The sequence below is a fragment of the Anolis carolinensis genome, unplaced genomic scaffold, assembly GCF_035594765.1.
Source record: "Anolis carolinensis isolate JA03-04 unplaced genomic scaffold, rAnoCar3.1.pri scaffold_7, whole genome shotgun sequence".
Classification (NCBI taxonomy): Eukaryota; Metazoa; Chordata; class Lepidosauria; order Squamata; family Dactyloidae; genus Anolis; species Anolis carolinensis.
The window spans coordinates 37,611,955-37,626,090 of NW_026943818.1; the positions used below are offsets into that span (position 1 = coordinate 37,611,955).

General features: G+C 35.7%; 1 protein-coding gene across 1 annotated transcript in view; it reads left to right on the forward strand.

Moving 5' to 3' along the window:
• Positions 1–212: 212 nt before the first annotated feature.
• The window catches only part of hdgfl2 (HDGF like 2), a 57,796-nt gene continuing 43,872 nt past the window's right edge, over positions 213–14,136 (forward strand). Inside the window, exons 1-8 of the mRNA XM_062959782.1 lie at positions 213–523; positions 3,780–3,856; positions 3,949–4,087; positions 8,200–8,424; positions 8,725–8,841; positions 9,773–9,844; positions 11,879–12,038; positions 12,147–12,225. Coding sequence (XP_062815852.1) covers positions 452–523; positions 3,780–3,856; positions 3,949–4,087; positions 8,200–8,424; positions 8,725–8,841; positions 9,773–9,844; positions 11,879–12,038; positions 12,147–12,225 — 941 coding nt within the window. The 5' untranslated portion in view covers positions 213–451. The remainder of the gene's footprint in view (positions 524–3,779; positions 3,857–3,948; positions 4,088–8,199; positions 8,425–8,724; positions 8,842–9,772; positions 9,845–11,878; positions 12,039–12,146; positions 12,226–14,136) is intronic.

Genomic DNA, 14,136 nt, shown 5'->3' on the forward strand with positions numbered 1-14,136 from the left:
TCCCGCCCCTCCGCGACGTATCACCAATCCCGTTCCCCCGCTTTGAGCAGTGCTGGACTCTCATTGGGTTAGAGGGAGAGGGAGGCGGGAATCCGGCCTGCCAAGGAGCGACGCGGGGACCAGCCAATAGGGATAAGAGGGAGGGGTAAGCGACGCGAGGCGGGGCCAATGAGAGAGTTGGCCCCGCCTCCGGAGCGGTAGGTCGGTGGCCACGCTCCCTCCCGGGTTGCCTGGCGAAGTGGGAGAGGGAGGCGGGAATCCGGCCTGCCCATGAGCGACGCGGGGGACAGCCAATAGGAAGAAGAGGGAGGGGTAAGCGACGCGAGGCGGGGCCAATGACAGCGTTAGGTCGGCGGCCACGCCCCCCTCCCGGGTTGCCTGGCGAAGAAGCCTACTCGAGGCCTTGCTCGAGGCCTTGCTCGGCTGTGGGAAGCCGAGGGAAGCCGCCAAGATGCCGCACGGCTTCAAAGCCGGCGACCTCGTCTTCGCCAAGATGAAGGGATACCCGCACTGGCCGGCCCGGGTGAGCGAGAGCGAGAGAGACGAAGGAAAAAATTCTGAGGGGAAAAAGGCGTTTTTTGAAGGGGGGGGTGGAAGGAGGGAGGAAGAGCCGCGTTGCCTAGCAACCGTGCCCCCCACGTGACTCGAGAGGGGGGCTGTTCCTTTTGGGGGGTTGCTCCCCCCCTCGGAGAACCCTCTTTTTTTCCCTTCTCTTCCCAATGGAATCCCGTTCCTTGGAATTCCCGTTACATTCCCGTTACTTCTCAAGGTTTTGATAAGATCATTGGGCTTGGGGGGGAGGTAACTAGAAATATGAATATAATAATAATAATAATAACCATCATCATCATAATGTTTGTGGGGAAAGTGAGCTATACATATAATAGTAATATATATGAATATGTATGTACTGTATATATAGATATAGAGATATGTGATAGAATGATAATTCACAATGGTTTGGGGAAAGTGAGTTATACATATAATAGTTATATATAATACTTATATATCATAATATATAATAATTCACAAAGTTTTGGAGGAAAGTGAGCTATACTAAATATTTATTATTATTTATTTATTTATTAGTGACATTTATATCCCGTCCTTCTCACCCCGAAGAGGACTCAGGGCGGTTTACAAGTATATATACATACAATATATTATATTATGCGACTATATTGCAGTATTATTAGTAATTATTAGTTGTAATACTGCATGTAATATAAATATACAATTATAATAGTGAATTATAATTATTATTACATTGTATTACATCATAATATCATTATTAATATTACATGTATATACAATATATTATAATATTAGTATAGTATAATATTATTACCATCAATGTTTTGCGGAAAAGTGATATAATAGTAATATATATATATATATGTATATATGTATAGATATAGAGATATGTAATAGAATGATAATTCACAATGATTTGGGGAAAGTGAGCTATACGTATAATAGTTATATATATATGGTCATAATATATAATAATTCACAAAGTTTTGGGGGAAAGTGAGCTATACTAAATATAATAATAAATTATTATTATCATCAATGTTTTGGGGAAAAGTGAGCTATACATATAATGGTAATATAGATAGATATAGATAGATAGATGTATAATGGAATGATAATTCACAATGTTTTGGGGAAAGTGAGCTATACATAATAATAATAATAATAATAATAATAATAATAATAATAATAATAATAAATGTATGTATGTATGTAATGTATAGAGATATGTAATAGATATAGAGATATGTAATAGAATGATAATTCACAGTGGTTTGGGGAATGAGCTATACATATAATAGTATGTATGGATAGATATAGAGATACGTAATAGAATGATAATTCACAATGGTTTGGGGAAAGTATAATATATATATATATATATGTGTGTGTGTGTGTGTGTGTGTGTAATAGTTATAATTATAATTAATTATAATAGTTTTTTAATATATATATATATATATATATAACACAAAGTTTTGGGGAAAAGTGAGCAATACATATATAATAGTAATATATATATATGTATGTATAGATATAGAGATATGTAATAGAATGATAATTCACAATGGTTTGGGGAAAGTGAGCTATACTAAATATAATAATTCACAATGGTTTGGGGAAAGTGAGCTATACATATTATATATATATATATATATATATATATATATATATATATATATATATATAATATTTCACAAAGTTTTGGGGAAAGTGAGCTATACTACATATAATAATAAATTATTATTATCATCAATGTTTTGGGGAAAATGAGCTATACATATAATATTAATATATATAAATATAATATTCATATATCATAGTATAATAATAATTCACAAAGCTTTGGAGGAAAGTGAGCTATACTAAATATTAATAACAATCAATGTTTTGGGGAAAGTGAGCTATACATATAATAGTAATATAGATAGATGTATAATGGAATGATAATTCACAATATTTTGGGGAAAGTGAGCTATACATATAATAATAATATATATAAATATAATCAAAATAACAATAATTCACAAAGTTTTGGGGAAAGTGAGCTATGAATATAAAACTAATAATACAGTATAAATATAATAATAACATAATAATTCACAATGTTTGGGAGGAACATGATAAGTAAATATAATAATAAATATATTAGTAATATATAAATATGATAATAATAATATAATAATAATTAATAATAATGTTAATATAATATAAATAGTATAATAATTACAATGCTTTGGGGAAAAGTTAGCTATAAATATAATAATAATATATACATGGGTTTTTAATATTATATACAATATAATAATAATAATATATACAAGGTTTTTAATATTATATAAAGGTAAAGGTAATGGATAGTTCCATCTTGTCTCCTGTGCCATAGCAACATGCTATGCTAATTTTATATACATATATATATAGTTTATAATAATTTATAAATATATAATATATTGTATATACATATAATATTGATAATAATATAATGTAATACAATATTATCCTAATAGTAATACAATATAATAATATTAATTATATATTATATATTAAATGTAATATTGCTAATAATATTACCATATAATGATATAGTACAATATAGTAATTTAATGCTTATATTGTGCTCTGCTAATAATATATTGTATGTACATTTTATTTGTAAGCTGCTCTGAGTCCCCTTCGGGGTGAGAAGAGTGGGATATAAATGTAGCAAATAAATAAATAAAGGTTTTCCCCTGACATTCCCCTGACCTTGGAGGTGTCTACGGACAACGCGGGCTATTCGGTTTAGAAATGGAGATGAGCACCAACCCCCAGGGCCTTTAGTCTACACTGCCATATAATCCAGTTAAAATCTGATAATCTGTATTTTATAGGCAGTGTGGAAGAGGCCTAAGTGAGGCCTAAGTCTGCCTGTCCCCTGGGCTGCGTGGGTTGCTAGGAGACTAAGTGGGTGGAGCTTAGCCTTTTAACTGGCAGCAATTGGATAAAAACAATTATTCCTCTAATTAGGATTTTATTTTTATTTTCTTTTTGTTGTATGAACGTAGAGGCATGGATGAGGGGTTGTGCTGCCAAGTTTAGTGTTTCTGGGATGTGTAGTTTTGTTGTTTTGTCCTAGACCGAAATTTCATTACCCTTTTATATATATAGATTGTATGTACATATAACTTGTAAGCCGCCCTTTGTCCCTGACAAAACACGAGATTGTTTTTTGTAATTATCTGCTTGTCCCTTCTTCTTTTCAGATCGACGATATTGTTGACGGCGCAGTGAAGCCCCCGCCCAACAAATACCCGATATTCTTTTTTGGGACCCACGAGACGTACGTTCCGGGGATTTTGGGGAGGGGGAATTGCAGGGACACCATTTCTTCTCCAGGCCCTGATTTTTTCGCCTTCGTTCTCTTCTTTCCAGGGCGTTCCTGGGCCCCAAGGACCTCTTCCCTTACGACAAGTACAAGGACAAATACGGGAAGCCCAACAAGCGGAAAGGCTTCAATGAAGGGCTCTGGGAGATCCAGAACAACCCTCATGCCAGCTACAGCGCACCTCCGGTAAGTGGCAGAGTATTTTTCTGTAATAATAATAATAATAATAATAGTTAGTAGACCACAAGCTGAACATGAGCCGACTGTGTGATGCTAGTCTGAGCAAAGTGTCTCATATTTTATTATTTATTTATTAATGACATTTATATCCCGTCCTTCTCACCCCGAAGGGTGATAATAATAATAATAATAATAATAATAATAATAATAATAATAAGAGTCTTAGTAGACCACAAGCTGAACATGAGCCAACAGTGTGATGTTTTTATGAGGAAAGTGTCTCATATTTTATTATTTATTTATTTATTCATTAGCGATATTTATATCCTGTCCTTCTCACCCCGAAGGGGACTCAGGGCGGATTACAAGTTATATGTACATACAACATATTACTGTATATACTCAAGTATAAGCCTAGTTTTTCAGCCCTTTTTTAGGACTGAAAAAAAAAACCTCGGCTTATACTCAGGTGAGGGTCCTTGTTGGCTTATATTCAGTTTGGCTTATACTCAAGTATATATGGTATATTTATTATTTTTCTCTGTTATTTTTGGTATTGTTACATTTATTATTTTAATCTATTAATTATTATTATTGCATTTATTATTTTACTCTATTATTACATTTATTATTTTACTGCATTTATTATTATTACATATATTATTTCGCTCTATTATTATTAAAAGGATACATAAGCACATTTACATTGAAGAAGATGATAATAATGATTTAATCAGAGTTGAACAGTCATATCTTAAATTACAGTTTGATGTAAAGATTCAAAAACATTTAAACTACTGATGCTTCAATTAATGTAATTTTATTGGTATCGGCTTATACTGGAGTCAATGTTTTCCCAGTTTTTTTGTGGTAAAATTAGGTGCCTCGGCTTGTATTTGGGTCGGCTTATGCTCGAGTATATACAGTATATTGCATTATTATTAGTATTATATTCTATTACATTATAATATTATCAATATTTTATGTATATACATTATATTATTATATATTATTGTATATTACTGTATATACTCGAGTATAAGCCTAGTTTTTCAGCCCTTTTTTTAAGACTGAAAAAACCCCTCTTGGCTTATACTCTAGTGAGGGTCCTGGCTGGCGTATACTGAAGTATATGTGGTATATTTATTATTTTTCTCTATTTTTATTGGTACTCTATTATTGTTGTTTTTATTAATAATAAGACATTTATTATTTATGTTAGTATTACATTTATTATTTTACTCTATTATTAAAAGGATACATAAGGGCATTTACATTGAAGAAGGTGAGTATAATGATTTGATCAGAGTTGGACAGTCTTATCTTAGAGTTTTATGTAAATATTTAAAAACATTTAACCTAGCGATGCCTCGATTAATGTAATTTTATTGGTTTCTATTTTTATTTCTGAAATTTACCACCCTCGGCTTATACTGGAGTCAATGTTTTCCCAGTTTTCTTGTGATAAAATTAGGTGCCTCGTCTTATATTTGGGTCAGTTTATACTCGAATATATGCGGTACATTATTAGCATAGCACAGTTTAAGCATTATATATTATGATATTATACTGTACTGCTTATTACAATATTATTAGTAGTATTACATGTAATATACAATATATACTTATAATATTGTATTATTATTTTTATTATACTGTATTACATTATAACATTATCAACATCATATGTATATACAATATATTATATTATTAGCATAGCACAATATGAGCGTTATATATTACTATATTATACTATACTGCTATATTGCAGCATTATTAGTAATATAACATGTAATATATAATATATACTTTTAATAAAAGGTAAAGGTTTCCCCTGACATTAAGTCCAGTCATGTCTGACTCTGGGGGTTGGTGCTCATCTCCATTTCTAAGCTGAAGAGCCAGCGTTGTCCATAGACACCTGCAAGGTCATATGGCCGGCATGACTGCATGGAGCGCTGTTATCTTCCTGATGGAGCGGTACCTATTGATCTACTCACATTGGCACGTTTTCGAACTGCTAGGTTGGCAGGAGCTGGAGCTAACAGTGGCCGCTCACACCGCTCCTGGGATTTGAACCAGGGACCTTTTGGTCTCCAGCTCAGTGCTTAACGCACTTTGCCACCGGGGCTCCATACTTTTAATAGTGTATTATTATTTTTATTATAGTGTATTGCATTATTATTATCAACATTATATGTATATACAATATATTATAATATTAGCATAGCACAGTATAAGCATTTTATATTATTACTAGCTGTGCCCGGCCACGCGTTGCTGTGGCGAAGTCTGGTGGTATGGGAAATAAAAGTATTGAGGAATTGGTGGTAGTTAAGGTAAAGGGTAAAGGTTTTACCTTACATTAAGTCCATTATAAATGGGTTATATAGCTGTGTAGAAGGGCCTTGAGTCTACACTGCCATATAACCTAGTTAAAATCAGATAATCTGTATTTTATAGGCAGTGTGGAAGAGGCCTAAGTGAGGCCTAAATGTGCCTGTCACCTGGGCTGCATGGGTTGCTAGGAGACCAAGTGGGCAGAGCTTAGCCTTCTAACTGGCAGCAATTGGATAAAAACAATTATACCTCTCCCTCTAATTAGGACTTTATTTTTGTTTTCTTTTTGTTGTATGAACATAGAGGCATGGATGAGGGGTTGTGCTGCCAAGTTTAGTGTTTCTGGGATGTGTAGTTTTGTTGTTTTGTCCTAGGCTGAAATTTCATTACCCTTTTATATATATAGATATTATACTACACTGCTATGAGGAGCCCTGGTGGCGAAGTGCGTTAAAGTGCTGAGCTGCTGAACTTGCAAATCTGATGCCGGGGAAGGTGGTAAAGATGGATGCAGCGGCTTTTAGAGGCTTGTGCGGGAGCAACGGATGGGGGGGGGATTTGTTGGGTGCGCGGTGGTTCGCGTTTGACGCATGCGCAGATCGTTTTTTCTGGTTTTGGGGGGGGGGGGTTTTTGCTTTTTTTTGCTTTTTTGGGTCCCTGTTCCTTTCCAGATGTTGGGTTTTGTTCCAGGAATCTCACGGCAAAGCCACTGGGTTCTGTTACCAAGTTTTGAGGTTCTGGGGCGTTTAGTTTTGTTGCTTTACCTTTTTATATATATAGATACTAGCTGTGCCCTGCCACGCGTTGCTGTGGTCAATTGGAATTGCAGTGAATAGCCTCACTGCTTCAAAGCCTGGCCGTTTTCTACATAAGGTATCCTTCCTAGGCCAGGTTGAATGAGATGGAGTAGCCTCGTGGTTTCCAAAGTCTGGCTTTGAAGCTGCAAGGCTGTTCAGTGTTAATCAAGGTGGGCCACAAAGGAGTTGATATATGTGTGGAATAACGTGCAGTGTGGTAGAAAGAACTGTTGTCTGGTTGAGACAGGTGCTGCCATGGATCTCCTTGATTAGCATTGAATAGGCCTGCAGCTTCAAGGTCTGCCTGTTTAGTACTTGGAAGAATCCTTTACTGGGACGTGTTAGCTGGGTGTGATTATTTAAGTTGTTTAGCATTGAATGGTCTTGTAGCTTACATGCCTGGCTGCTTCCTGCGTGAGGGAATCCTTTGTTGGGAGGTGTTAGCTGGGCCTGGTTGTTTCTTGTGTGGAATTCTCCTGTGTTCTGAGTGTTGTTGTTTATTTAGTGTCCTGATTTTAGAGATATTGTTGTGTATTGTTATTAGAGTACAGTAATTATTACATATTATATTTATAATGTTATATGATTTGCCTGGAACAGGATTATATGAGGCCCCTTCTACACAATGGTTTAAAATTCACACTGAAGTGGTGTTTTGTTTTTGTTTTGTTTTTTTTGCTGTGGCCTAGGAGGCAGCCTGGCTTTGAAGCTGCAAGGCTGTTTAGTGTCAATCAAGGTGGGTCACAAAGGGGTGCATTCCAGTTTTTGGGGTTTTTTGGCCCCGTGGAGGTTAGGGATGTGTAGTTTGTTTATAAGAACGTGGATGAACGTGGATGAGGGGTTGTGTTGTTAATTTTCTAGATTGGGGGGCCTTTAGTTTTGTTGTTTTGCCCGGTGGAGCGATGCCATTCTCCTTTTATATATGTAGATAGATTGTTATATTGACACATATTTTGTCTCTTTTCTCCTGGCCCATAATAGCCGGTGAGCTCCTCTGATAGTGAAGTTGAGGTCGAAGCTATTGCTCAACTCGGAGGAGGAGGCGGAGGAGGAAGCGATGGCGTCGAGGAGGAAGAGGAGGAGTCTGCCCCGGCGGCTGCAGCGGTCAGCGTGGTGGACGTGACCCCAGAGAAAGCGGACAGCGACGAGGAGTCGGACAAAGGCAGCGACCGCAGCGGCGTGAAGCGGAAACCCTTAGCTATGAAAGTGAGTATTGGAATCAATGAAATCCCCCAAAGACCATCCAGTCCCAACCCCCTTTCCGCCAGGCCGAAAGGCACAAGCGAAACCCTCCCTAGAGATGGCCACCCAACCTCATAGTCATGGTTGTAGAATCCTAGAGTCAGACGAGGGCTCATCAGGTCCAACTCCCATTCTGTCAGGCCAAAAGACACTATCCTCTCATTGATGCAGCCTAATATCATATTGGCCTTTTTCGCTTTTATAGAAACACATTACCTGTATCTCACCTTTCCAACCTCAGGAATAATCATGTTTTTTCTTCAGATGCCAGCAGCAAAACGACCCCGGAAATCATCCAGCGACATGGACCAGGGCAGCCCCTCTCCTTCGGAAGAGGAGAACTCGGAAAGCTCTTCGGAGTCGGAAAAATACAGTGATCAGGTGCGTCAACTTGCTCTTTCACAGGGCATTTTATTATATATGCTTCTGTTATTATGCTTATTATTAATGAAAAAGAAGAAACCACAGGAAAGCTATAATGTTGGAAAGTTCTTAGGAAACACCAAGTATTGTTGTTTTGTTGTTATTATTATTATCATCAGATATACAACAAGATTAGTATGCAGCAAACAAGACCACTATGCTGGTTATTGTATTGGATCACAATAATAATAATAATAATAATAATCTTGTAAATCGCCTAGAGCATCGTGGATGGAGGGCGATTAATAAGTAATTAAATGATGATGATGATGATGATGATGATAAGAAGAAGAAGAAGGAATAATGAATAAATATGAAATCCAGCATGTCTATCTTGTTTGCTGTGTCATACAATAAAGTAATAATAATAATAATACAGTAGAGTCTCACTTATCCAAGCTAAACGGGCCATCAGAACCTTGGATAAGCGAATATCTTGCATAATAAGGAGAGATTAATGAAAAGCCTATTAAACATCAAATTAGGTTATGATTTTACAAACTAAGCACCAAAACATCGTGTTATACAACAAATTTGACCGAAAAAGTAGTAATGTTATGTAGTAATTACTGTATTTATGAATTTAGCACCAAAATATCACAATATATTGAAAACAAAAATGGCTTGGATAATCCAGAACCTTGGAAAAGCGAGTCTTGGATAAATGAGACTCTACTATAATAATAATAATAATAATAATAATAATAATAATAATAATAATAATAATAATATAATGACACCTGACATCATGAGTCATCTTGAAGGTGGGGACCCAAAACATATTTCATATACACCTTATATACATGTAGTTCAGAGGCTGGGAACCCCGTATATGCTCTATTGGGAGATTTTCAGCCTCTGTTTGAAACCCTTGTCTCCTTTTCCATAGGACTTCACTCCAGAGAAGAAAACTCCACCGCGAGCTCCACGGAGGGCCCCGGCTGGCAGGTGGAAGAAAAAGGTAAGAATCATAGAATCCTAGAGCTGGAAGAGACCCCCAAAGGTCATCCAGTCCAACCTCTTTCTAGTGGTATGTTCCTGGAGGTCCGGATTATATGATGATAATGATTATTATCTCCTGTACCATCCGTTGGGGCCCCTCCCCCAGTAACATGCTATGCTAGTAATATAATATGTATTTATATGTGTGTGTGTGTGTGTGTGTGTGTGTATTGTATATACTGTATATACTCGAGTATAAGCCTAGTTTGTCAGCCCTTTTTTTAAGACTGAAAAAGCCCCCCTTGGCTTATACTCGGGTGAGGGTCCTGGTTGGTTTGGGTCAGCTTATACTCGAGAATATATGGTACACTTACTATTTTTCTCTATTATTGTTGCTACTATTACATTTATTTTACTCTATTTTTATTATTATTAATACATTTATTATTTCACTCTGATCTTATTGTTATTACATTTATTATTTCACTCTGATATTATTATATTTATTATTTTACTCTATTATTACATGTATTATTTTCCTGTATTATTATTATTACTACATGTATTATTTTACTCGCTTATTATTAAAAGGATACATAAGCACATTTACATTGAAGAAGATGAGAATAATGATTTAATCAGAGTTAGACAGTCTTATCTCAAATTAGAGCTTGATGTAAATATTCAAAAACATTTAACCTACTGACGCCTCAATTCATGTAATTTTATTGGTATCTATTTTTATTTCTGAAACTTACTGAATTTTATCTTACAGGTTGTATATTTTGTTCAGACTCTAATGTTGTAATGTTTTATGTTGAAATTTTATGCTGGTTTGTATGATTATACTATCTTACCAGTTTTACATTGGTTTAATTATGTTGTATTTTATTGTATTTTGTAACTGGGCTTGTCCCCACGTGAGCCGCCCCAAGTCCCCTTTGGGGAGATGGGAGCGGGATATAAAAATAAAGTTATTATTATTATTATTATTATTACCACCCTTGGCTTATACAGTAGAGTTTCACTTATCCAACACTCGCTTATCCAATGTTCTGGATTATCCAACGCAATTTTGTAGTCAAGGATTTCAATAAATCATGATATTTTGATGCTAAATGTGTAAATACAGTAATTACTACATAACATTACTGCGTATTGAACTACTTTTTCTGTCAGATTTGTTGTATAACATGATGTTTGGTGCTTAATTGGTATAATCATTACCTAATTTGATGTTTAATCAGCTTTTCTTATTATCCAACATATTCACTTATCCTACGTTCTGCCGGGGTGTTTATGTTGGATAAGTGAGACTCTACTGTATATTTATAATCTTATATTATCTGCTTAGAACTGGATTATATGAGGCCCCTTCTACACAGCTGCATAAAATGCACACTGAAGTGGATTATCTGGCAGTGTGGAGTCATGATAATCCAGTTCAAAGCAGATAATATAAGATTATAAATGGGTAATATAGCTGTGTGGAAGGGCTTTGAGTCTACACTGTCATATAATCCAGTTAAAATCAGATAATCTGTATTTTATAGGCAGTGTGGAAGAGGCCTGAGGCCTAACTCTGCCTGTCCCCTGGGCTGAGTGGGTTGCTAGGAGACGAAGTGGGCAGAGTTTAGCCTTGTAACTGGCAGCAATTGGATAAAAACAATTATTCCTCTCCCACTAATTAGGACTTTATTTTTCTTTTTGTTGTATGAATGTAGAGGCATGGATGAGGGGTTGTGTGGCCAAGTTTAGTGTTTCTGGGATGTATAGTTTTGTTGTTTTGTCCTAGGCTGAATTTTTTAATCCTTTTATATATAGAGATAATACTACTAATAATACAATTTTATACTACATGTAATATGACTAATAATATTGCAGTCTAGTGGTATAGTACAATATAGTAATATAAATGCTAATATTGTGCTATGCTAATAATATAATTTGTAAGCCGCTCTGAGTCTCCTTCGGGGTGAGAAGGGCGGGATATAAATGTCGTGAATAAATAATAAATAAATATGATTATTATTGTTGTTATTATTTTGGGTAGAAAATCGAATCTGGCTCTGACTCGGACGCCAAGGCGGACTCCGAAGAAGAGGAGGACGAGGAGGACAGGAAACACAACGCCCGGGCCCCCAGCCCCAAGTCGGACTCGGATTCCCATTCAGACGAGTCGGTGAAGAAGCCCTCGCGGGGACGCAAGCCAGGTAGGCACGGGCTTAAGTCTTGTTTACTGTGGTGGTTTACTCCTGGGTGCATACTCCTCCTCGTTGGAGCTCCTGCGTACCAGCCTCTCTTTGCTTCTCCTCTTGTAGCTGCGGAGAAGCCGCCCCCAAAGCCCCGCGGGAGAAAACCAAAGGTAGAGCGACTTCCCAGCAGCTCCAGCAGCGACAGGTGAGAGGCAAAGGGACCTGGCATATCGTGGCCAGAATAATAATAATAATAATAATAATAATAATAATAATAATAATAACTACTTTATTCTTGTATCCCGCCCCATCTCCCCAAGGGGACTCAGGGCGGCTCACATGGGGAACAGGCCCAACAATATACAATACAATAGAACAATACAAAATACATATCAATCGCCGTTAAAGCCCTCCCGACAGATGGCCATCCAGTCTCTGCTTCAAAAACCTCCCGATGTCCATCTTCCCCTTGACCTTAGCAAGTTCATGATCCAAAGAGTAGAAAGGGACCTTCAGAGTCATCCAGACCAATCTTAAGTCTGCCAGGTCGGAAAAGCAGAATTAAATCCCTCCCGACAGATGACCATCCAGACTCTTCTTATAAGAGCCATAGAGTTGGAAGAGACTCCAAGGGACATCCTGTCCTAACTACATTCTGCCATAAACAAATACATAGTTTTGTTTATTATTTATTAGTGGCACTTATATTCCACCCTTCTCGCCCCGAAGGGGACTCAGGGCGGCTTACAAGTTATATATACAGTAGAGTCTCACTTATCCAACATAAACGGGCCAGCAGAACGTTGGATAAGTAAATGTTGGATAATAAGGAGAGATTAAGGAGAAGCCTATTAAACATCAAATTAGGTTATGATTTTACAAATTAAGCACCAAAACATCATGGTATACAACAAATCTGGCAGAAAAAGTAGTTCAATACGCAGTAATGGTATGTAGTAATTACTGTATTTACGAATTTAGCACCAAAATATCATGATATATTGAAAACATTGACTGCAGAAATGTGTTGGATAATCCAGAACGTTGGATAAGCGAGTCTTGGATAAGTGAGACTCTACTGTACATACAATATATTATATTATTATATATTACTATATTGTTCTATAACACTATGCTGTAATATTATTAGTAATGTTACATGTAATATATAATATACAATTATAATAGTGTATTATTATTATATTGTATTACATTATAATATTATCAACATTATATGTACATACAATATATTATATTATTAGCATAGCACAATATCAGCATTATATATTACTATAGTTATTATTTATTTATTTGCTACATTTATATGCTGCCCTTCTCACCCCGAAGGGGACTCAGAGCAGCTTACAAATTAAATTTACATACAGTATTATATTATTAACATAGTACAATACTGGTAATAAATTACTATATTGTACTGTATCAATATATTGTAATATTATTAGTAATACTACATAAAAGGTAAAAGTTTCCCCTGACGTAAAGTCCAGTCATGTCTGACTCTGGGGGTTGGTGCTCATCTCCATTTCTAAGCCGAAGAGCCAGCGTTGTCCGTAGACAACTCCAAGGTCATATGGCCGGCATGACTGCATGGAGCGTTATGTAAAATAAAATATATAATTAATATTATTATATTGTATTATTAGTATTATATTGTATTACAATATAATATTATAAATATATGCATATACAATATGTTATAATTATTATATATTATTGTAAATTATATTGTATATATATATGTGTGTGTGTATATATATATCTATATATATAAAAGAGTAATGGCATCACGGCGACCCACAAAACTACAGGCCCCCCAACCTCGAAATTTGACAACACAACCCATCATCTACGGCTCTAGGTTGATACAACAAAAAGAAAAGAAAAATAAAGTCCTAATTAGAGAGATAGGAATAATTGCTTTTATCCAATTGCTGCCAGTTAGAAGGCTAAGCTCCTCCAACTTGGTCTCCTAGCAACCCAATAAAAAATAATAAAAAAACTCTAAAAAATAATAAAAAACACTAAAAAATTAATACAATAAAATACCATAATAACAAAAAATAACTAAAAATTATACAAGAAAATAATAAAATAT